Source organism: Dendroctonus ponderosae, unplaced genomic scaffold (genome assembly GCF_020466585.1).
Source record: "Dendroctonus ponderosae isolate FM_Combo_2020 unplaced genomic scaffold, Dpon_F_20191213v2 Dpon_F_20191213_7, whole genome shotgun sequence".
In the NCBI taxonomy this organism is placed as follows: Eukaryota; Metazoa; Arthropoda; class Insecta; order Coleoptera; family Curculionidae; genus Dendroctonus; species Dendroctonus ponderosae.
In genome coordinates, this window is record NW_026018916.1 from 9,174,079 (window position 1) to 9,200,311 (window position 26,233).

At 33.5% G+C, this 26,233-nt stretch overlaps 1 protein-coding gene across 3 annotated transcripts in view; it reads right to left on the minus strand.

Annotated features, from left to right (window-relative positions):
• Positions 1-26,233, minus strand: part of LOC109542871 (nuclear hormone receptor FTZ-F1 beta) — a 54,839-nt gene that overhangs the window by 25,971 nt on the left and 2,635 nt on the right. The window contains exons 1-3 of one of the 3 annotated variants that reach the window (XM_048668251.1): positions 25,384-25,688; positions 7,623-7,695; positions 699-1,192 (exon numbers count right to left, since the gene is read on the minus strand). In XM_048668251.1, the coding sequence (XP_048524208.1) occupies positions 699-1,068 (370 nt within the window). In that variant the 5' untranslated portion in view covers positions 1,069-1,192; positions 7,623-7,695; positions 25,384-25,688. Of the gene's footprint in view, positions 1-698; positions 1,193-3,159; positions 3,298-7,622; positions 7,696-25,383; positions 25,689-26,233 lie in introns of those variants that run through there. The other 2 variants (XM_048668250.1, XM_048668252.1) reach the window with 2 other exon arrangements.

Consider the following 26,233-nt stretch of genomic DNA (forward strand, 5'->3'; position numbering starts at 1 on the left):
ATATCAAAAATTTTCGTAATTTGAAGCAAAGATCGTAATTTTTCTTTTTGAATATTTAAGTATTCAAATATGCTACCAATTAAGCATGGAACTATTTCAAAATAATGCTTAATAACAAAGTTGAAATTCGATAATCAACTGTTAATATTGTAACGGAAATGGCCTGGGGTACTCACGTTTGGAATGGGGGATCGAAATTCATGGTATTTCAGTAAATGGAAGCCCCACTTGGGCCCCATTTACTGTCAAATATGACACTGACAAGCGGGAAGTTTCGCACATGTTCTGGAGATTTCTAGAACTATCTGGGATACCTGGAGAAAACTATATAAGCGACGACGAGAACCATGGGGAGTCAGTGAAAGTGACAGGAGCGACCGGGTGCAGAAGAGGTTAAGCCCCGCGAGTCTGAAGAGCGAGTTTTCCGTGTGTTTTTGCTATTGTTTGTGAAGTTGACGATAATTTTGAAGTTAGTTTGTTCCTGTTCCGTAGTTAAAGTTGTACCGAGTGGAATAAAAGTTGGAAGCAGAAGAAAGAGTTTGATACTCGGCCATCCACGGTACAATATCTTCTAGATATTTAGGAAAAAAACATTTTCGATATTTTTCTCGTACACCCCAAGAGAGCCTGTATCACCCCTTAAAAGGAATGATGCCAATTTTGAATCACCCTGTATATATATTCAACAATTTACGCACCCTCCCTTTCTCCATCGCTCAATTCCCCCTCCCAACTCATCGGCCTGGGCAATTCCTCTTGCTTATTCGTTTTGCTCCTCATATTTACAGACTGCAATTCTATCCTAGCTAATTCGGCATCGGGCCCATCAATATCAGCCACCCCATTGGCTAGAACGACACCAGGGTGGACGACACCAGGGTGGGGTGCACTCCTGGTTCGTGGTGGTTCGGTCACTTCCCCGGATTTCACGACGCCACCAACAGTACTTATTACAGTACTCGTTGCGGCCACTAATTCTTGCCCCCCATTCATCAGCTGGTTGGGGGACATGTACTCCATGTTGATGGGGGTAACAGAGACGTTTGGAGAACGCATCTCCGCTGACATGGCTTTGTTGCCCGGCCTCGTCAAGTGATGCCGGGCTATGATTACCGTAGATCAGCTGGCCAGAAGCCTTTTAGGGTTGTGATGGGGTGGGACATCTTCTATGGACGGTGGAGCGCTATTCGAGCTGAAAGCAAAAAAAATATAATTAGTTTCCAGTTAATCGTTCATCGCGCATGTGTCTAACTGGATGGCCTTTAATTGAAAATTTGGTTCTCTTATTGCCGAGCGTTTCAGTAGCAAAAACTAGTCACATCTGCTGCATAGAATATAACTTTAAACATCGTTTATCCGATGCGGTGTGTGTGTATCAACTCTAAGCCTGGGTAACTCAATTAATTTTTAGAAGTTGGTGGAGTAACTCTTTACTTTTTTACTTGTTTTTTTATTTATTTTAAGGGCCATTTATCAATAATATTTTTTACATTTCTTCACAATTTCAGAATTTTCCAGTGTTCGTGTGCAAAGTTACTCTTTTTTCTAAATGCTGAATTTTCAAAAAATCACCTAAAAATACTGACTGAATATCTTAAGGTATTTTTCGCGAAAAATTATGAAATAATTTTTATTAGAACACTCGCCTCCTTCGTCACTTTGGAAAAAGTTTTGAAATCCATTTGCCTAAATGCCAAAAAATAACAAAAATTGATTTTGCTACAAAATTCGCCGCATTCTTCAATTTGCAGAGAACTTTAGAAAATCCTTTTCAGCTTCGAATTTGGCACAAAAACCAAATAGTTTTATTCAGTTTTTCACCGTAAGTAATTAAGATTATCTTGAAAACGAAGTCTTAGTACGAAAAATAATTTGTAAAATTCGCCGCCCTCATCGCTCTGAAGATTTTAAAAGTTTCTTTAAAATTTCAGATCATTTCAGTTTTAGCAAAGTTTCTATTAAGCAATTCTTGCTACGCAAAAAAACGTATTATTTTTAGTTTTACTTAAATACTGACAAACTTCAGATATTTTCTGTGAAACTAATAAAACAAATTTATTGGATCACTCTGCTCCTGAACAGCTTTGTAAATGTTTTTCTGAAACCGTTTGCAGCTTCGAATTTTGGACAAAACCCATAATTTGGTTTATTTAAATACCGGTTTCTTCACTTTTAACTTTTTAATTAACTACATATCTTTATTACGCGGACACCTCCCAAGAACGACATTTTTTGTGGAACCGTGCCTCTCCGCTTATCGGAGCTTTCACTGTATATATTTCATACCAAAAAGACCAAGATATAGATAGAAGTCCAAAATATATTTATRCCCAATACACCGGAAACAAAAATTCGTTCCAAGAGTGCCCTTTGATTAGTTGATTAGATTTTTAATTGCGCAAATTTTTCSCATTTAACCAACATTGCACATTTTTTATCTTGGACATACATAATGTATAAAGACTTCASATWAWTACAKWATTTTACATTWTGTTGCAWRTTWAYRAKKATTACAATTATTTAAGTATTTCTTTAATTATACATTCTTTTTAACCAGATAAAAAAATACACAACAACTTTTATTATTTGAAACTACCTCCTGCATCGGAGCTCCATRCTTTTACTATATCTGCATCATACCTATATACAATGGAAAAATGTTTGAACGGACCAAAAAAACTGGCAAAGAGAACATAAACATCTAAAATGCTTTTTGAAATTGGTGAAAACTTGTTTGGTGTTTGTGAAAAAACTCACTTTTTTACAAAAAATTATTTATTATTGATAGGTAGTAATAAGATAATGGGCCCTGAACCATTATACTGCGGATAGGATGCACGTGACACTTTAGTGAGATACTAGATTTTCTAAATAAAATGGCAGCAATAACRAAATGAAATTTATGAAACATTYGCATAATAAATAAAACTAGCATAATTCTATGCTCAAYTTSTGSTTTGTCTACATTATTTTCAAACACATTATCTCAATCTACTGCCTGCCCAATTGCCTATAGTTAAATCCCGTTTTAAATAATGTGAGTTTACTTTGTTTTAAACTTGTTTACTTAAGCAATATCATTTGGTATACGCAAATGCGTCCTATACTGATATGTTTTTTTCTAAAACGATCTTTTAGAGGCATAAATGGCATACTTACGGTCGCATAAAGGCTGAGACAAAACAGGCAATTATTAGCACACTTTCTTGTTAGGTGAGAAACTTTAATGATAAACAAAATACAAAACAAGGACAAGGAAAATTGTGTCGAAAATGTGTCAATTCTCTAATCTCTGTTTACTGTCTTATCTCGGAGAAAATGTATGTCGCTGCCAAACATAGTAATATCAAAAAATGTGAAGGTCGAATGCCTATCAGAAGTAAGCCGATTAAGTTATATTAAAACTAAGTGTAATTTCGGCAATGAGATCAGCTACTGATTAGATAAGGTGAGATAAATAAGTGCGTTCTAGTTTCTATAAAAATCCATTGCAGTAACTGAAATGATTTTATTAGAAAATATTCCCAATTCTTCTCTATTGATAAAGCAATATTAAACTACCTAGTTTTTTACCAAGTTACAATCCAAGGCAATACATTATAATTAAMGATTAAGTTTAATTCCATTGTAATTGWGCTTCCTTGAATTTCTGCTTATTTGGAAACGTTACCAACTCAAATCACAGTTAATTCAAACTACAGACAGATGTGATTCAGCACAGCCTTTGTATGCATGCATACCTTTATTCTCATCTAATAAGTAAAAATTCTTGTTAGACGTTGCACAAAATCATTTTTTATTAATTAATAAAAATATAATTTATACAATGAATTTGTCGATGTAAATCACAAATGTATTCGTTGGATTACCAAGATAATTATTTTCCTATTTATATGAATGATTAATGGTTTTTAACAATACGCCGACGACACTGCATTGATGGTGCCCGAGAAACCTCTACAGGTTTCTCGTRCTTTATTTTACTCATTTTAATGTAGTAAAAGTAGTAGAAAAGCTTYAAATACTAACATATAATACACTTGCATGGTTGAAAAAAGGAGACCTTTAATTCTTGCAAAAAATTTACTTTGCAATCGATTTACTGTAGGAACGTATAATTCAAAGTATCGACAATTTAGCATTTTCTGAAAGGCTTGTTGAAAGGCCTTCATGACAAGTTTCATTTAAAAAAATTAAGTTAATAATCTTTATGAGTCAATAAACCTTATATCAAAGTTGTCCTTATTTGTAAGAAAACTAACAGCGACCAATATGGATTAAGGGTGCTCTAATTTAAAAAAATATGTGATTTTACTCTTTGTCTTCTTACTTCTTCTTCATTCACAAAAATCTTGAACTTTGTAAACCACAAAAACGGCCTCATGTAAAGCTTCCAATAATCCGAAAAACAGTCAAGCGCGACTTTCAGTAAATATAGGAATATTGAATTTCTCAGTGGTTAACGATAATAGTCAAAGTGCTTCAAAGAATGTTAAAACGCAACAACCGTAGTAATCAGTTCTAAATAAAGAAGTTGATCTACAAGGCCTTCAATCCCGATGAACGCGAGCTCAAGGATGAGAGTCACTTAGAAGATAGAAAGATTACTGTAGAATGTTTTCCGGGGTCGTGATCGTAGTAGGTGACAAATGCAAGGCGTTGACTAACTAGCTGCAGCAAAAACAAAGGCAACTTGGGTCAACTAAAAATATAAATTATCATAAATACAAACTACCTACACGACTAAAAAGAAAAAAAGAGTTCCAGCTCAGCATATAGGTACGACAAGCACTTAAGGCGAGGTCAAGTCTGGTCTGGGTGGTCCAAAACAATGGTGTTTTAACTTGTTGCGGTTAGGTAATATTGCAGTTCGATAAAAGCTTCGACTTCTCTCGGTGAAGAATTGATTTTCTTCGATAGCGATATGGGCAGTCGTCAACTTTGACCTCGATATTTTAAAATGAAATTGCTTATTGTTAGTCGACACTGCACTTTAAAACACCCTGTACTCAAATTACAAATCAACTTCATAGGCCAGACGACGTACCAATTATGCAAAACAAATCAATCAAAAGAAAACCATTTGTTTCAAGTGCTAACCAAACCAAACGCAGCCTATTATTCTGATCTGTTAGGGCTGGATTATATGTTGGTTTAATTTGAGTATGCTCTTTCTCAAGGAAAATTCAATAAAAACTTGTATTAATAGCTAAAATTAGCCGCAGATTCATTTAACAAGTGTAAGTTGGAAAAATTTTAAATGTTTGTCTATCTAAATGCATTACCGAAAAGTTTGCCACACCTTTTTTACGGGTGGTTCAAGACTTTTTCCTTTTTCCTGACCCCGTATTTTTGAAGAAAAAAAAATATTGCGCCATTAACATACAGTACACAGTAGCCCCATAGAAATCGAATTCAACTTCGATCTTTTTTTTGTCTTTTTTGTCACAGTTTGCCAATACGCATTGCTTTCAGAAGCGAATTTTAAATGGCAGAAGCCATTGGAAAAATATTAAAATGAATAGTTTGCCAATATATTAGTAAAAACATGTGAATATTTTTTGCTGTATTTAACAGCGCATGTTAGACACATTCTGAATATCAGTAAATATTTTACATATGACGACGCAAGTCAGAAACCTTTATTTTCGCTGCGTGAATGCAGTTTTAAAAAAAATTGGAAAAAGCACTGCTGAAGGCAACTCAAAAATGATTTTTAAGAAACAGATCAGAACTCATGTGAGTTAGTTATTTTGAGACTGAATTGAAAAAAGGAAAGTTTCCCATAGTTGAGTTTTAATTTCAGAATAAATATAAACAATGAAAAGAGAAAAGTACATTCCTTTTATTATACATTTATTCTCTTATTTCTTACACTTATTTAGATAACTATGTCGGATTTCGTGGAAAATGTCCCCTTTTCAATTTTAATTACTGAAGTACATATTTGAACTAGCTTCAAGAATAATTAATTTTCCTCATTGAAAATCAATGCAGAAATAGAGAAAGTTTCAGATTACATTAAGAATCAATCCAAAACCAAAAAATTTTAATAAAAAATCGAAGATTTAATTAGTAAAATTTAAATTTTAACGTGCTTCAAATGTATAATAAACATAGTGTTCGACATTGTTTACATTTGATATACTTAGCTGTCGAGACTCCCGATATGTCCAAATTTCTGCATAAGAAAGATATAGAGTTGGCGGTGTGTGAATATAATTCCAAACTCTTCTTGAGAAAAATTTGATTGATCTTTGATTCTCATGAAAAAGCAAACGTGAAGCCGAAAAAAGTGCAAGTGGTTATAACAAACACAGTTTAAGTTTCATCAAAATGATGTTTTTGCGAAATTTCCTTGCTATCGAACTTTCAAAAAACTCCGGATCAAGTAATAGCTTGAACAAGAGCTACAACTCACTGTTGAACTCTCAATAAAGTGAAAATGAAATAAAAGAAAAACATATTTTTTATATTTGGTATTTTTCACCTGTTTCTTTCCTTGATTGCAAAAGAAAACAGRAATTCACGTAATGTTAATTATAAGAACCTCAATTGCATTGTTGCATTTGCATCATTTGTTGTCATTTTTCTGATTCTGTTTATGCGAAYATTTCCGTTTTCCTGGAAGAATTGATTTTTTTACTAATTTCACGGTACCTACTCAGTAAATACCCTCAGGCCACCCATACCACTCGAGAAAAATGACGCCCATTTCGAATCACCCTGTATACTTAACTCACAAGAATACGAACTGACTTCTAAGTGGATTTTCCAAATCGAAAATAGAAGCTCGTATGGTAGCAATCAAAAACCCATTCATTTAATATATTCGACTGGGGATTGATACAAAATATATAATCTTCAATTGTTTTATACGAAAAGAGAAAAGAAGAGAAAAAGAGATTTTTAAGAAAAAAAGGTGATAAATTTCAAGGACATAAAAAGAGCTGAAAATAATTCTTTATACCATTGAAATACTAATTGTTTGCGAGCAAATATCTTTTTGATATGAGGATGTTTTTAATTCACACTTTTCACTGCATTGAAGCTCTGGGAGCCGAGATTTCTGAAAGAGCTTTTTTCTTTTCTTTTTCTGAGCCTCTACCGGAAATATCTATATAACTTCTAGTATTATTTGCATGTGATTTTTTCCGTATCCGAAAGACTTCCCTCATTTTTTGGATACTGTGTATAGTCGGGTCTTCAGAATTCGAAGCAACTTCAAGCCGAAATTCACACTTTTAAAATCAATTAAACATTCACAGTAAAGAAACAGAGCACGGCCCATTCAACAGCGTTCGGAAATTTCATAGAATCCATTGCAAACCGATTAAACACATAAGAAGGAAGTCAAACAAATAAACCAATAAAATCGTTTTGCATCATCTGACACATTCTGCAACTGACCACAGTGACTGGGATTCATATATAAATTAATTAAAAAATCAAGTCAGTTATTACAATAATTTTATCAAAACAGCACACAAAGATAAAGCTTTCTCATTTTGAAAAATCGACCTTAGTCGGGAAAGTAAGAAAAACCACAAATTATACAACTTTCCTATACATATAATTGATCTCTAACATAATAATCCCTATAATTCTTAAAAAATACTCACCAGAAAGTTTCGGGTTTCATCCGTAATAATATGATTGGTCCTTTCAGGTCTTCAAACAAAGATTTGAAAAAACCTGGAACAAAATACATTCGATTAATAAATAAAATAATGAAGTACTCAAAAACGAATTCAATTTAGTTAAAGTCTATATGGTTGATAAACCACCCTCTGTTTTTATTAAAATATTGATTGATCAATTAACTGCAGATTTAAATTCATAATAACTTTACGCAATTTGTGCATTAGTGTCACTAAGATTTTAATTGCATTTTTTTCTCAATGGTGTACCGAACTTGTAGAAATGATACGTATTTATGGTTCTGAAAATCTGGTTTTTTTAGACCAGCTGCAGCTTTTCATCAAATATATGAAGGTACAATGTAAGCTGGTATGTAAGCTTTATTTATTTATTAAATGAACGACGCACTGCCTAAATATTTATTATTTTTTAGTAAATGAAAAGTGTGTTATATCAAGTCCCGAAACCATACAAAATCAAAATAATCCTTCCGCGTAGCCGCTATTTGCAACTATATCTGGGATGTGAAGACTTAAGGAGAATGAGACTTAAGAGAGAATTAAGACTTAGAATGTTGAAATTCTTTGAAAGGCAAATCGAAATTTGCATGTTGCAAAACAAAAAATATTTCTTCAAACGATGAATAGAATACCTTCAAAAAATGAAGGCAATTTTCAATTTCGTTAGTAATTTTTGGATGATGTAGTCTAAATTCTTGTGATATTCGAATCTTTGTGCCTTCAATATGATTTAATCGGTTGACGTAAATTTTATTAATTTTGTTAGCCCCAAAAAAAGACATCGAGAGGAGTTAAGTCGGGAGATCTGGGAGGCCATTCTATGGATTCTCTCCTACCAATCAATATGTTTGTAAAAATTGTATTTAAATCGTTTCGAACAGATTGTGAATAGTATGATGGTCCACCGTCTTGATCAAAACATAGCTGGTCATTGGGAACGATAAATTGCTCCGGATTTGGATTCAGTCTAGCGATTTTCAATATTACATTTTCATGCAGTAATGTTACGCAATTAGCGTCATTTGCATGAATGAATGAACTATGCGGCAAGAAAATTGCAGGTTGTTATCACGTCGGTCCATAATGGTTTCACGAAATTGCACTTTTTTGTCACTCCATTCTTGCGCCAAATGGATAGTGCAGTTGGGGATTTAAAAAAAGAAGATTATTCCCTGATGCATTTTGATTTGGCGGCTTTATAAAAAAATATTTGTTTTCCAATGTTAATAAAACTCCCAAGTCAACGCACATAATATAACCTTTTGTTAGATAAAAATAATAGAAAAAATTTGAGCAAAATGTAGTTTTTAAAGAAAATCTCATAAACAGAAGAAACATTTGTTTCTAAAGCAAATTTAATCGTCCTGTACACAAAAATACTCGATTTTTAAACGACGGTATCAAAAATTGAGGTTGTCTTAAAAAAACAAAGTAAATCATATCTACCACATAAATAACGCAATAAAAAATAATTTTATGTAAAAATGAGACCAGCGTTTTTATTTCAGCTCTATAGACTATACTTAATGTGTTCAGAATTTTCCTGTTTTTGTTGTTCTTCATCAAGCATCATAACCGCTTCCAATATTTATCAAAAATGTTATATGAATAACCTTGTTCATAAACTACAATATGAAATAGACATAAAATTGCTGTTTTATGATCAAATATTTAGTGTTTTCGCTGATTACTCAATCCGCTGGAAATCGGTTTCTTCAGCTACAAAGGCCACCAACACATGCAAAAGTCACGCTCTTCACACCGACTTAAAGCAATCGTCGCTCATTTTTACCTATAAGCCAGCGAGTCGTAAGTCGCTTAACGATTGCACATTCTTATGCATGATGCTAATTACAGTCATATTTTGCAATAACTCTTGAGCTATGGCTTTTTTCGATCACACATATGCACACTTGTAGGACCTACGTGGTTGTTTCCTTACAGATACGGTAGCGCAGTAGCGTATCAAGGTGGATAAATAGAAAACAATCATTGAACTCAAGTGGATGGAATCGATGAGCAAAGAATAACAAATCCAACACATGATCCACGCCTACCAAAGTACTTGTGAAAAAGACGATATTTTTTCAACGATAGTGAATGCATGATGCCTCGCCTCTATGAAAAAAGGAAAAAGTCTCCCGACACGTTGAAGACATGGTTGAAGACAAGGACGACCGCTATTTATACCGTGTGACAAATCCAGTTGGGTTATTCTTTTAAATAAACTATCTAGCTATGATTGAGCAAAATAAAATATAGCAAATAAACTAGCAAAGTTAACATACAGTACACACTTTTATTATAGTTGTTTGTTATTCATTGCAACTGAGCATGTTTTGTTTTTTTGGAGAATTCTCCTCCAGTTTTATTTTGGGCTCCATTGACTTCCAAGCACCTAAAAAAGCAGCTCGAAATCATGATTAGTTTTGGCCTATTACATTATTAATTCGTTAATGTTCTCATATAATATGGACAAGGTCAAGTGCACCAGCATTTTTATACAGAAAAAACCGTAATGGTTCTTTAAGTTTTTGCTTTGTTTGTTTAGACGAGATGTTATCTGATGTCGGAAACAATTTTTATTGAAAGGCCGATTAAAGTGTATCCATAAGTAATTGGAATGGTTGTTTGAGATATGAATGATCAAGAATGACCTGATCGTATCAAATAATTAAAATTGTTGCCTGGCATGCTTCTCAGGTATTTTTATAAAGGTGCGGTAAACTACTGCGACAGCAATTTGGAAAAGTGTTTAGAAACGATAATGCACTTTTACTGGAGATAAACTGTTGATTAGATAGTTGAATGAGATAAGCAGTTCATATACAGGCTGATCAAATTAGCCTGGAAGAGCTGTAGAGGGTTTTGTGGAGAATAAAGGCCAAAAACCAACAAAGCATGTGCGCTAGCCATGCCCAGATAATGTGAAGAATGTGGTTTATTTCAATGTTTTACAATTACGACAAATAATATGAACATACTTTTTTACATTGCCAGGGCTTATTGCAAAGGTGCGTCCAGACTTAACTAGCTGCAATTCCGAGAAGCAAATTCCGCCAGACGATCAATTTTCTGTCGGTGTTTTGACGAAACATCACAGGATTTGCCGCGGCTCAGGCTCAGCTGGTCCATATAATGCAGAAGAAAAATTCCTGATCTCTTGGCTTTCCGAACCAAATATGTTCGCTCGCTCACAATATTCTTGAGATTTATCAGAAAAAACTGTCATATAAACATTGTAATAATGAATGGATAAATCTAGCAAATTTTCTATCGGAAAAATCAGCTGAAATTGAATTTATAAGCAAGGCATAATAAGAAAGTTTATTGAATGAAATGACTATTTGAAAGGAATTAGTATGCAAAATACCCAATTTTCTTGCATGGCCTGTATTATGTTATGGATCGATGCTGGATAATATATTGGAGTTTGTATTCTTTTAACTTCGAAGCAGGTAGTTTTACTTTTTATGGACATAATGAAAATATCCTACTTGTATGTTATTTTAATTGAATTCCGAATTCCTCAGGCGACTTCAAGACTGTTTTTGCAATTTGAACCCACTGAATTATTCAAAATGTCGCATAACCGCAAGAAAAGTGAAAAAAACTCAACATTTTTCAAATTTTCTTTTATGCTCATTACATTCCAAAGATCAGAAAAAATGTTCCAAGTTGAGTTCTTATAATATCTTCTAAAGGGTGCTAGTGTGGTTATGTGTTTTTGAACTGATCGTATTCTACAAATGAAGAAAAACGGTGCAATTGGTAATAACTACGCTGATCATTTACTAAAAAACTCGGTAAAAATCGTTGAACTTAAAATCTTTCAATTCCAGAAGTCAAGACCAGATTCAAGTTTGTTATAGTCATTGTTTGTACTTCCTATTTTGTGTCGATATTTTTAAATAGTGTTTTCTTAAAATTTCAGTTTTTATTTTTAAGCTTCAAGCTATTTTCATTATAAGATACATTTTTATTTGTAAACAGATTCTGGTAATACAAATAAATTCGGTGTAACTGTAGTTCATAGGACTCAAATAAATGCAAAATAAAAGATGAAGGAAGTGGCCAATTAATGTAAAAACGACACAAGTCTAAACCAGAAAATAGTAGTCCACATAATCAACATGAAAACCAAATTGTGTATTTATGCCTAAGAAACAATCCTTCTAATGTCAATTTTGATATATATATTTATTCTTACAATGCGCTTAATGTCTATTTAAAATTTTTGAAATTTGTTTTTGCGTCCTTAATAGTTCAACATTTTTGAGTTCTGACACTTTTTTGCGGGGGTGCGATGGGATTAAAAACGAAAAAAATATCTGTCTATGAATTTTGGAATATTGTAGTCTAATTGGAACTGTTCGGGATGCTATTCTGAATTTCTGCTTTCTATTTGATGTTTTCAAAATGTTGATTTCGAGCATTAAAAATAGGAATCCGTCTGCAGGTACCGGTTTTTGCGATCATTCAAGTACCTAAATTGATGCAGGTACCGTTTTTACAAGCCTCCATACATATATTTTAGAAGCATTATCCAGCATTCTTATTGAAAATCTACAGCAAATTATATCCTGATTCATTTTCGAAATTCGTAACCACTTTTGGTTGCAAAGTATGGAGTATTTATTTCTATTTCCTGATTTATCAAAATCAGTTGGTGAACAATTCCAAAGTCTGTTATAAACAGAAAAACCAAGCGGATATACTTTAAAAATTCTACTATAAAAATCACAAACAGCTGTAATGTAATCCCTGAAATATAAATTTTATATAATGTGCTTTCACATAAAAAGACTAATTGAATGTATGCGAAATGATTACAGTTTGCAATAGTACTTGAATAATACTACAAATATATACTTAAGGAAAAGTGAATAATATTAAGGTTAAACGTGAAACACCGGCTATTGCAAATTGCCTTTTTTCGAGATCCGTTACGAAATAAACGATTATTTATTGGAGTTTTTTAAACCTGCTTGAACAATGTTGCAATAAGGCAAATTGTGCTGGTATTAACTAGAAAATTGTACCAAAACAATTATTTTAAACACATACATTTATAACAAAGACGGTAGGTAAACAAACCAATAAATCACAGTCGAGGTGTTGACGATTTGAAAGATATATTCTACAATAACACAAAGGCGACTGGAATTTTGCATCAAATTATTTTTATGTCACTTTAGCTTACCGAATACTGCGTTAACTACTTAGTATACATTGCCTACACATATTAAGACTTTCAGAATAGGTTTTTGAAATTTACCAGTCATCTTTTCAGTATAGAATAAGTGTACAGAAATTCACAATTTCAAAGTGTGTTGTCTAAACTATTTTTTTTTAATTTGCTTTAAAGTTTTTTTTAAGGAACCAAATGTTTGCAAATATTAATTTCTAAGATAAACTCCAAATAATGAGAATACAGTACGTCCTTCTCTTTCCAGTTTAATATCCCAATAAAACATTACAATATTCACAAGCGAAATTTTTGCCGTGGAGCGTTGGAGAAAAATATTCGATTTTAGATTTAAAAAAAACATCGGGTTTCAACCTCAACTCTTGCTTAATGGATAATTTGTCTTAAACCGGCTGCAGTTTTGCTCATAATAGAGAATATTAATATTTACAGCTTACAATAATGTTTAAAAACCAAATCTACAAATAAGTCAGACACAGCAAATAGAAAAGTGAATGATTGTTGGAAAACAATATTCAAATAACAATGATGCATTAAAGAAGAAAAAAACTTACTGAACCCGATTTGTTCAATTGGTATTTGATTTTTTAAATCATATTTGGGTTTTTAAACCAAAGCACTCTATCAAGATGACGCACTCATTGTATCACCTTTTGTAAAAAGACTTCGTTAGACGTGGATTTGATAAAAAATTTCTAATTTTACGCTGAGAGCGTGACTAAAGTTTGCCTTTAAACCTTAATTTGTAATTGGTAATGATCAAAACGATCCATCGAAAAAGTTCTAATGATTAATTAAGTCATATTTTAACTCACTTTTGAGAAATTAGCTGGAACAAACTATCACAGCCCTTTAAATTTCCTTTTTGCTTTCATCCGTTTAGACGGTAAAAATTGGTTTATGCTTCAGGAAATTCCCTTTCAAAATGTTTCATGCGATTGATGCGAAATTTTCAGCCGTTTGCAATATGAATCGGACCAGAACAAATTGGATATTTTCGCAGAGATCCCGTTAAGGGCAAAGCCCTTATCCGGTTGCACCGTCTGTTTGATCAATTCTTTTCCGGGCCGAATCCTGGGTGCATGCGAAGTTTCAAATAAATATCTCCAAAACTGGCTAAAACATCGAAGCAAAAAATATGTCTTATCAATTCAAAGTGGTCGAGTAATACTTTGGTTTCGATCACATCACATGTTTCGTTATTAAGATCTGCTGAATTAGACGGTCTGGAAAATGCTCAAAATTTGAACATTGAAAGGTGGTGTACAGTGAAAAGACAAAGATGTTTCACAGTTTCAAACCGAAGATCTTTTACGAGACATTTTCCAAATGGGCTGTTAAATGTGGGAAACCTTAGGAGTTTAATTTTTACACTACTGCGTGTAATCGGGTTGTTTATGTGATGCTAAAAGAACTCTGCCTGGGTCACACGGTGTTGTGTGGCGCTTTTATGTTGATGCCGCTCTGTGCGTCAAAGCAATAACATCTCACGGCACAACACCATCAAAACACTTAAAAGCTCATGACACATGACTATACAACACCACTACACCTTACGTATTAAATCAAATTATGCTTTATTGCCACGGAAAAATTCACAAATTTTATGGACAAAATAGGACAGACGAATAGGATTACAGAGGAAAAGAACGAGAATAGAAAGATATAAAAATCACACCTCACAAGACCGGGTAGTTGACCGACTGTAAAGTTCCACGATAAAAAAACAAAACGAAACGTGCAGAGCATCACAGAGTCCTCTGTGATCCGCCCACACATTTAATGTATTATGAGTTTACTGCATCATAAATTGCGCTGACGCGATGTATTGACGCGACAAGCCGGTTCGGCATCACTGCGCCAACACCTGAAGCCCTACAAAACTTAGGAACTGCTGGTTTGTACCACTTGATTCCATTGCCCATCTTTCTAATCGTGATATGATTATAAACAAATGTAAAAAGTGTGTATAGATGGTGTCCCGTAAGTACACGATCAAAAAGGTACCGCGACATTCTTTGCTTCAAAAGAAGACGATCTAAGGTAACTTTGATTAACAAAAAATGTCTGATTCACGGTCAAAAAAAGTATGTTTTATTAACTTCTAGTCCTAGTTAACTTTTTATTTAGTTCCTGCAATAAATTCTGATTATTTTGGAAAATATTTTAGTATGAAAGAACATTACGGTCCAAAATTGTTAAGGATTATTGCATCAACTCAAAAAAAAATCAGTTGATTCCAGCCACCAAATAAAAAGTTCTGGTAGTTTTTGTACCAAGGCACTCAAGAATTCACCAGTTACCCAAAGAGGCTGAACCCGGTTGCTTCATCAAAATATAAGTCTTAAATCAGAACAAATTTACAGTGAGTTTTATTAAAATCCTATGCTCTATGAGAATATGGAATTTAATTTTCTGAAAAACTGTGACCATCAATAGCACAGGAGCCGGACATTTTTTCCTAATAAAAGTTAGATCAGATCGAATTCTTTTGAGCCAAAGAATGTTGCAGTGCCCTTTTGATCAGCAAAAAAGAGTAATGATTTGTCAAGAAACTTTACTGTCACACTGAAATACCGTCGTCGGCATCTAAATATAATTTACACCGAAAAAAGTTTGTTTCGTTGAAAGTATGGAGCTTCATGGAGATTTCTTTGGAAGTAATTTATTGCCATTTCAGTCCAGTGAAATTTGATAGTATTTTAATACAAAAGAACTACTTTAACTAAATTTAAAAAACCTAAACCACAAACTACCTTCAATATAGATTAGTGAGTACCTTTTAGCTCATTACTAGGTAACTCAAACCAAATGGTCAAGGTTTCGATTCATAACGATATTCTATGGTTTAGATCAACGATGTCTAATGAATGAATCAGGCTATGGCCCTTGCTATCGGGATATTCAAATAATTGAAATTTCAATTGTTAAATTTGCTCAATGAAATCGCTATAATTGAATAAATTTTCTGAATGGCCAGTGATTTATCAATGATTTTAATTTACAATGTGAGAAAAGATTTGCTCGAAATGCGGATTTGATGTCGGATGGCAACGGGTAAGCAAATCACATTTATGTAGGTATCGTCATGTTCGGTTTTGAAGAAATGACGCTGTTGCAGCCATGTTATATGGTGTCATGACCCTTCAAAGTACTCCACCCAGATCGCGAGCTGCATTCCAAGCCACCTAGTTAGAAATGCAGGCCTACCTTGAATCACCAGTGCCGTGCAACTGATTTTCGCGTGAGAAAAGTAACCCGAAACCTTTAATGCAAAAAAACCACCTTACATAACATTAGCCGCATTTCAATTGGAAACGTTTCAGTTTACTTAACAAGTGCTCTGTTACTGAACCGTTTGTTCAGCGTGAGTTTACAGATTGCTTAAGTTTTAGGGGCTTGAACTGAGATTCTTCTAGACATTGTTAGTAAATCACCGAAATTCTTAATATAGCCCTCCAAGTATATTGGCAAAATTTTTTTTCAAAAGTGGGCATGTGTGCACATGAGAGGGTTTTGTAGATGTATAGTCTGTTCCAAATTTTTCGGTAATGGCGCAATAATTCTCGCTTTTCTTCTAATACTGGTCTAGAGCGAAGCGGAAATTTGATCAATCAAAAAGTTTCAATTTGCTTTCCTCATATTTACAACAATGCATTTTCCTCAAATTTTCGATAGCATCACTTAGCTCTAGTATGAGCTCATTTCTTAACTTGACTGCAGGTTTACCTGGCCACCACGAAAATAACACACTTCAACGCTCACGGTTAACGCCTAGTACTATACAATTGCGGTAATATAATGAAGAAAATAATTTATTTTTCCAATTAACTGTTTACATTCTGTAAATCTAAAAATCTGAAAAAACCTACCGACTGCGCCAATTTTGTTTCTGATCGTAAAATAAAAGATTTTAAACAGCGAGAAATACTTGATGCTCTCTAATTTATAACTGCATTTTTATTATACATATAATGCATAAAATGCTAGATCGACAGTTAAAATATACAGTGGCCAAATAATTCTACCAGGTATTATCGTTGCTTACCTAATATTCCMAAGAAAACYGCTGGATTGGRCCAAAAAACGCAAACTACGAGKACARAAWCAAGTGATTGATGAGTGAMMATTTTTCCTGATCGTGATTCAATYGAGAAGATCTGATTTAACAACYATTTTTAAAAGGAAAAACCTTACACCTTCGAATCGAATGAGAAGTCGCATCAGTCAAAAAACYTTTCCAAAACGGTATCAACTGCTTYCTACCATTAAAAGGTTTTATAAGAAAATCCGCAACTTTAAGGAGATACGAAAGAAGCACAAGCGTCTAAAMTTTTCGGGTCGTCCAAATATGAAATAAATTATGYCTCAGAAACGGTTCCGAATATCCAACCAGTCTTTATGCCGTTTGTGATTCACTACATCTCCAAAACTCTATCTTACGAAGTAGGTTTTACTGGCAATTCCTTATAATAAAATAAATTAAGCAAAAATAATAACACAGCAAAAGCTTACGTTACTTACTTAAAGTTACAAAATCAAATTGAATCACGCACTTCAACAGTTTGAATTTTCCTTTTCCATCAGTTTGGACAAAGAACAAAATATCTAACCGCCAAATTTGATGAGCTCCAGAACACTTTTCTTTAAATCGCAGAGACGATCTAAACTATCTGAATAGAAAGGGAGAAAAATTAATTACAAAGTAAGTCTTGTTTGATTGGAGCATGTGACTAGAGTATTTTCAATAAACCGACTCAAACGTTATGTTCCATTCCTTATGCTTATCAGATTGCTAGCCTCTATAAACATAAAAGAAAAATTACAAAATTTTAGGGCTCCGTCGACATTTAATAGCTTTGGAAGCTTTGGCTTTAATATTTTGGAAGCGGTGGTAAATAGTTAAATAATCTTTAGAAGCTTTTCGATAGAGTTTTCGAAAACTGTTCTCGCCTCATTAGATTTAAGTAATCATAAATGTATTCAGTAAAAATGTGTTAAAATTCTTGCACACTTTCAAACATATCTGCAAAAAGTTAATTTTATAAGTCCTAGGATATCGTCAGAAAAACACTTAAGTTCTATCCAGTCTATGTTACATTGTATTTGTCTTGTTTCAATATGTGTGATATTATCATAATAAAAATAAATTGTAACATGTAAGCCTCTAAAATAAGTGGTCAACATCTGAGAGTAATACAAAAAGACAATTGTAAAAAACATCTCAAATGAAAAAGAATATGTGAAATATGAACACTTCCACATTGTACAATTTGTTATCAAGTGTAGATTCTAAAGGATTTTAAAAATAGACCTCTCATTTTAGGAACACATTGTATAAGCAATTTTATGTAAGTAGAATGGGAAAATAAATTGTACATTTCAGATGAAGAAATTGTAGATTTGGCTTAACATTTAATTTTTGCAACACTTTATACGCGAGTTATATTCGATGTGGGCATTTAAAAACCGCTCATTAAATTAGCCAAGTTAATAATAATAAAAATAATGTTTCCACGTAGGTTTTGGCACTGTAAAACAAAATATCTACTCGAATAAGTCGATTCCAACTCTATAAAACCAACTCGTCCATAAAGATGTGATTAAAAATAATAAAACCAACCATAAAATGAAGTAAATATCCAAATATAGATAAATGCAATAATGGTGTACAGTGGTTTCTACCGTTGACCGTTAAGTAGGTAATTATAACATTAATAAAAAGTATTTGAATGGTTATTTAAATATTTTTTAAGCATATTTCTATCCTGATATGGAGGGAAAGACATGAATCGGGCCTCCATATTTTCAACGGTATAGGTTTGATATTGATTCTGCCTTCCAGTGGTTAATAAACAAACATTTTATAAAAATTCTATTTACCGACCGATAATAGTTCGATTTTCCTGTATAGCAGATTTTTTTCAATAGTTGTATACATTTATATTGAAAGCTAAAGATTGATAATTTTAGTTTTCAAGTTTCGATCAAGTAAAAAACAAATTAAACAGTACAAAGTCTTAAATTATGGAAAAAAGTTAGCGCCAAATGTATGTAAACCTCCAGTAAAAGGTAACACTATCTATTAGCAGTGTTAAAAAAATTTAATTTTTCCATTTATCTTGGCGGTTGACGACGTGTTCTAAAATTCATGTCACTGCTTAAATTTATTTGGAAAACATCACTACAAAACAGTACAAAATTAATATCTTCAAAACCTTGTATATCGAGCTCAGGTTTGTATAAGAAAGAACTCCTAATTTTGTGACACTGCAAACCATCAATTGAGCCCTTAAAGAAATCAGTCTACAATAAGGTTTTGAATAAAAATGATAAATTCAACAACGTTAAATAAGCCTGTTTCAAAAGTCTTCGAATTCTCCTCTTGTGTGTTACTGTTTATTCCTAGTGTAAAGGGAGCGGCACGCTTTTAACTAAAGATTGTAAAATTACAAAGTCATTAATTTTCAATCTGTCTGTAATTTCTTAACTGCGCAGCACATAAATGTATTTTTGAAAAATTGTTTGTGAAATTTACTCATTATAATCGCTTAATCAAATATTGATTCAGGGCAGAAAGTGGAGAAGAGTGTCGACTTGTTTTAGAACATCGAAAAGCAATATCCAGGCTTAATTACGAGCCATTTGGGTTGTGTGAACGTTTCTTTGCCAACAAGTAGTTTCTCAAGTGTATGAATTTGTTATGAGTTCTTCGTAGCAACCAAATAAAGACGACCAAGAGGACGACCTAGGTGAATCGAAACGACGAGAGTACAACGTCCCGTTACATTATTTGCCCAGAACCGGACTTGCTTAATGTAACAGAATGCTTTATCATATACTAAGCACCTTATCTAATGCTGAAATTATTTAAATTTATTGGAAATAATCTGCSTACTGTCTGCATCAAACAACCMAAAAGTGATACTGAAGAGAAATTAGAAATTTACCTATCTGATGAAACCCCATGAKCKATAGAGCAAATTATCTTATAGAACTCGAATTTTTGGGATGGCTTTTAGAGTCTTGAATCAAAATAAGTTCGAAACGAAGTAATTTAAATTAAAGGRTCTTGCGAGACTCTTGCAAAATAAATTTCGATATTGAACCGCATTAAACTGTCTTCGTAGCCTTTAAATATGAAAAAAAATYGAACCGTTTTCAACGCTGAACATACCAACGATTCACTTTAAGTGAGAAAACATAAAATTAGGAACCAAAACCTTCGAACAAATGGGACATCACTAAAAAAAGCTTAACATATTTCAGATGTTATTGATACAGATTATTTTCTTKCTCTTCTAGATTACCTAATATTTATTYTAATATTTTTTAATTTTTACAATGCAATTGTACTTAGTACTTATGAGYTAATAAAAAAAATAAAAATATRTATGTTTTTTATGCACATTCTRTAAAATAGTGAAACCTCAAGGCAGTAAATATGTAAATACCACCGAACATTTGCAGTTGTAATTGCAGTTGTAATTGCAGTTGTSTSTAATTATTATTTTTCCATTAAGGCCTGAAATAATTTGACGTGTAAACAGTAAAACTACTCAATCCTTGTGAAGAATTATTAATTCATTATTAATAATGGATTTTGTTCTCATATTTGTCTAATGTGCGTGACGTTTAAAATTTTATTAACGTAATTAATTAAAACTTAAGAATGTCTACACCTTAATTCAAGTTTATTGTACTTTTGTTAAAGTATGTAAATCATACTACATGAAATTATACCCGGATTGGATAGAGACTGTCTGCTGGAGCTTGAGAGAAGAAGACAATGAAAATGTACCAGGAAATAATTTTGAACTAAATAATTTAAACTGTAATAGTTAAGTATTGGTTATTATATTTTAATTTTATTATTATTGTTATTATTGAATTAATTCTATATAACTTTACGGCTTATCTAAAAGCAAGACTAGCAACGCTTGCTGTAAGACCAAGGCCAAGACTGTGTACATTTACAAGACCAAGACTATGCAAGCCTTGGTCTTGTTTTGCTCATCACTACCAACATATTTCAGTATATTCCAGCTCAATTTGGACATTAATAGACCATTTTCCAGCTCTATTTCATGGTTAACAAAGCCGTTTTCCAGTACCAGAGGATGAAAACAGAACCATCTAAAGTGACTCGCCTCTATGAATTTTGAAAACATTCTTGCGGTCAATTTTCGGCACTGACATCTTAGTTTTTATGCAAAATAACTATAAATATACTAATCCAAGTGCGGTAATTACTAATAAGAGTGATTTATTGCAAAAACAATCTCTGAATGCTGACGAATTTGTTTTTCAGTTAAAATTACATTTTTCGAACAAACACCATGGTTGGTAGTTCAGTATCGGCTGATGTAATCGTCTGTCCTAGACATTTCTCTTAATCCTGTAGGTAGAAGAATCAGTGTAATGAAAATAATATCAACCATATATGGAAAAGCAGCATTCTCTATGCTATTGCACAAGTTTGCAATTATTAACCTTCTTAAAGGTTTGATTCGAACTAATCGGGGAAAATAGTTTCGTGTTATGGTCCATATGTAAAGCCTGACCTAAATACTAGATGAGGAAGTTTGCTCTCAAGGTTCGCATTTTAAAAATAATTACTTTTTAGGAGATTGAATTAATAGTAGCTATGATTCAATAGCTGAATCATGGATTGAATTTCGAAGACATCCCGGAAATTCTTCGCATTTGGAGCCAGCATTTACGTTTACAAATCCCACATCGTCTTGTAATAATAGCTGGAGTGGAAACCGCAGGATTTTATTTTAATTAATAGTGAATGTATATCCTGTGACTAACAATTTCGGTATTTGCTGTAATAGTTGAATGATAGATTGCCACAAGCTGCACATGTTAAATCGGTTTCCAAATGGTTTGCGATCGGATTAAAACCGGTAGAAATCAAATAAATAAGTCATGGCAACAGGCGATCTAAAGTTATCGTGAATTAGGTGTTGATTAAATATATGAAATACGTAATTTTCGTTTTCGATTTGCAGATAAATATATAGTCTGTCCTTTAATCTAATAAATGTTTTCAAATAGCAGGGAACAAACGCTCGAGCTGGCAACCACAAAATTTCAAAGAAAATCTTTCGAATCAATCTTGGAGATGAGTATATTTCAATATGGGTCTCTACCAGATAGCTTGGAACCACAGAAAAGGGCATTTACGGCATTTGGATTTTTCTATAAAATTTTGGTTAAAATTAAAAGCGAGAAAGAGGGCATATTTAAATAAATAATTTCCGTCCAACAATGAAAACAAGCTATTCATTTTGGATTTCAAACGTGTTATTATGAAAAAATATTAGTCAGCGTTTTTGACCCTGCGGCTATCATCAGGGCTGCTAAAAGAAAAAATGCACAGTCAAGGATGCAACAAAGAGGTACACAGCAGACACGCCAAATAAAGAAATAATTTTTCATTTTTGAGCAGACAACATATGAAGGGAGCCTTTTTGCACCTTAGTAAGTAGCAACTAGACAATAGAAAAATGTCTGAATTGAATTCGGATGTTTCAAATAAAAGCCACTCAGACTAGCAATTTCAGTGAAAAATATTACAAAGTTTAAAATAAGCTTAAAAGATAAAACTCTAAAAATTGATGTGAATCGCCAGCAGGCTTTTGATATTGGAGTCAATTGAAAACAACTGATCAAGGAATACTGTGCTCATGTTAGGTAGAGGAGACTGGAGATGATTCAACCCTAGGGAAGAATCAACCAAAAAATATATGCTCTAAAATAGTCCATTTTATTTTAATATTTTCCACACCTTTTGAGTATACATCAGCAACAACTGGCCTTTTTCTATTTGCCTTTTAGTTCCACCTGCTACCTTTGTTGATCTAGAAATATGTTAATGAGAATAACATAATTTGCCGGTGCGTTCAAGTACATACATTGTTGCCAAATATCTGACTTCGTTTTTTCCCAATATCTCGATGATGTATGAGAATTATTAGCTTTGCTATTTTTTCTCTACTCCCTAAGTGCCTTCCAATGACATCTCCAGAGGAATGACGCCGAATTAGACTAAACTCATGTTAAACGGCAACTTTTTAGTCTGGTTGTGCGATCATAAGCATCATAATCATAAAGAAAAAACAGAAAAGCGTTGTCCGTACTCATTTGTTTCGACAACCGGCTGCGGTATTCTCACAACACAAAAACAGCTTGCTTATCTTCTCATTCTTCCCCCGCTTCGGCCCCGCTCTATTACATTTATAATGAGACCGCCGCGGTCGACCTTCCGAGGACACGCTAACGGGGCCCCTGTCCCCCCATACCATCCCACTAGTATCATCATCATTCAATGGTTTTGTTCGTTCGTACGATCGTTGTTTCATGGTTGTTTTCTACCTTCGTCTCTTTATCAATCTTGTCATGATTTTCCTGCATTGGAGTTGGGTTTATTTAAGATTTGAGGGTCAGAAGTTTGAGCCTTTGCTACTAAATAGGTGCTTATTTCCAGCGTTGCCTTATTTCTAAAATTCTTTGCGTTAACGTTTGAGAATAGCCAAGTTTCTTCTAGAACGACCAGATGTGCGGATGTTTGAAGCACCATATACATTGCGTAATTACAATGTACAATGTTGTCACTATTCCAAAATAGTTGCTATTTGATACATTCTTCCTATTCGACTTTTTTAAGTCCCACACATATTTCTACATTCTACGCTTTACAGCTCTATTACATCATAATCAGTCATTCATTAGAAAGAGATTAACTGCCGATTCTCGAAGGTAAGTTTTTCTGTAAAGTTGATTATTAGTAAGATGTGTGTCTGATTACTGATAGTGTGACTCTTACATTTACAGTTTTTAGCTAATGTGTAAATTACTAGTAGTTTCATAAATATTAATCGCACCAAAGTTCGTCCACGGTAAAGAAAATACATGTTGAACAAGTTGTACGAAAATACGCAGACACTGATTTTTAAGAAGCGCTCCAAAAAGGCCAAATATCGCAACACGTGCTCTTAAAAAAATCAGGACTTCCTAACTAGATCAGATGGTTACTTGACACTTTTCCACGGTAAAAACAATGCATTCAGGTACTTAAGTATGAGAGTTGCATAAAAATACTGAGAAACTGATTTTTGAGAAGCCCCCACAAATGACCACATTTTTCTGCTATCTCGTTTAAAATTCTCCTGTTCTTGTACAGATACGGTTAAAACTCCCTTTTATAATATGTGCAAATATATCGATGTTACCAAATTTAAAAATATGCTAAAGAACTGAATTAGCTGCTTTATACCGTTTTATTCGAATTTGTCCGAAAACCAAAACGTGTTGAAACGGCTCCTGTCTATATCTCTTACGATTTTCGAAGTAAAAAACGTTTTTGATGACAAACCTTAAGTACTTAAGTATAATAAAAAAGTATGAGAACATAAAATCGAATCTTGTTATCATTAACAAAGGTAAATGTTCAATACTTATGTGTGACATTTGTATCGAAGCACTGTGCAAATTTGTTTAAACATTTTTGTTGCACCCGGAATAGCTAATTTTGGTCAATTCTAATGTGGGAATAATTAATAATACTAGTTAACAGCTATTATCTGGTGTTAACAGAAGTAGAGTAAACCAATGCTTGGACCGTGATCCCCAAAAGAAAGTCCAATGGGTTCAGGTCGGGAGACCGGGATGGCCAGGGAATTGGACCGCTCTGGCTACTACTACTTTGAAACTTTATCAACACAAAAACTGTTTAATATACATATTCCAGAGCAAATAGAAAAGAACCATCGGACTCACCCTGTATATAAAAACACATAAATAAGTGAAATGATTAAGAGCATTGAACCCGCAACAATTTCTCGTCTTCAAGAGAAGACTTACTTTTAAGTTACCTGCTACTGCGGACCAGGCATGACTAATATAATAAGGGCATTTCTAAATCGCTTCGCAGACACAGACTATTGAACTTTAGACCAAATCAAATTACTAACCTACCCCACCCAAACACACCCCGAATTGCATAATGCCCAGCCGTTTTATCGACCATTTCGCCCTTCCGAATGCAGAAAAAGGGACAAAAGACAGGATCCATGGCCTGCACATTCATTCTATCTCCTTTACACTCATTCTATTGCGTCCCAGACACCGTGGCTTTAACGGTTGCAAAGATAGAGTGGGGGAGACAAAGGTCAAGGCCCTTAATCACGTGTTCGACCGCAAGGTCATCGGGTGCAAAGGCCCTAAACCGGCCAAAATCATACAGAAAATGCAAATATCTGACAAACATGTATGTAAAGATACTGCATAAACAGATAGGAGAATGACAGTTTTATTGATGACATTACGGTGGTTGCTACGCAACGTCTAAAAATGCACCTAATTACTATTCAAGTCACCACAGCTTCAGTTTTCACGCATACTGCGATTAAATTTTGTTTTATCAATTGAAAACTGTTTTATTCCAGTTTAAGATAAAACATATCATAAATTATCAGCTAAATTCAATAAGCTTGTGATAAATACCTTTTCTACAGCGGTGCGACTTGATAATCCGGTAATACCGACTTTTAACACAAGACACAATTATAAAAGTTTTATTGTCAAATGAGAAAATAATTCGTCAAATAAACGTCACAGTTTATCCAAACTAAGAGGATTATGAACGAATTTGACTAGAACGATGAGAGACACTATAACTTCGATTTTTTTTTGAAAAGGGAATAAATGCAGGACAAAAAATATTCACGAAACTGTCGGATATTACCGAATACCGTTTCTTTGTGCGAACCGGTGGATTTGTTTCCTTTGACTGATTCGAGCCTGGTGTGGTGAGTCCCAGCCATGGAACGGCTTCAAAGAAATTTGAACTGTGCGCGCATTCACGAAGGTAACATAGCGAAATCATAGAAATGAGGAGCCGGACAATCTTACATTAATTTTCTATGGAAAATATAGTGAACATAAAAAGCAATATAACATACAGGGTGATTCAAAATTGGCGTCATTCCTCTGGGGATGTTGTCTGGCGGTGTTATAGGAGTACAGAAAGAACTAGTAAGAGAAATTAATCGTAATTATTTAAAATTCCGGTAACCATGGATAAATAGAGAGTGACAATAAGATAGACATGGATAAACGGTAAATTCAACAGGAATCGTTGAATGACGGAACCTATTTCGAAATGTCAACCTGTTCTCATAACCTCGAATTTTGCGGGGTTCGGTGTTTACATAAACAATCCATACAACACCAAGCATTTGAATGGTTAACTCCAAACTAGCTAGTGCCTGTGTAATCTCCTTATTATCCACTCTTATCAAGCAGCTTCTCGTATTCAGTTAATTAACTCGTGCTCCATTTGTATCTCCTTGTG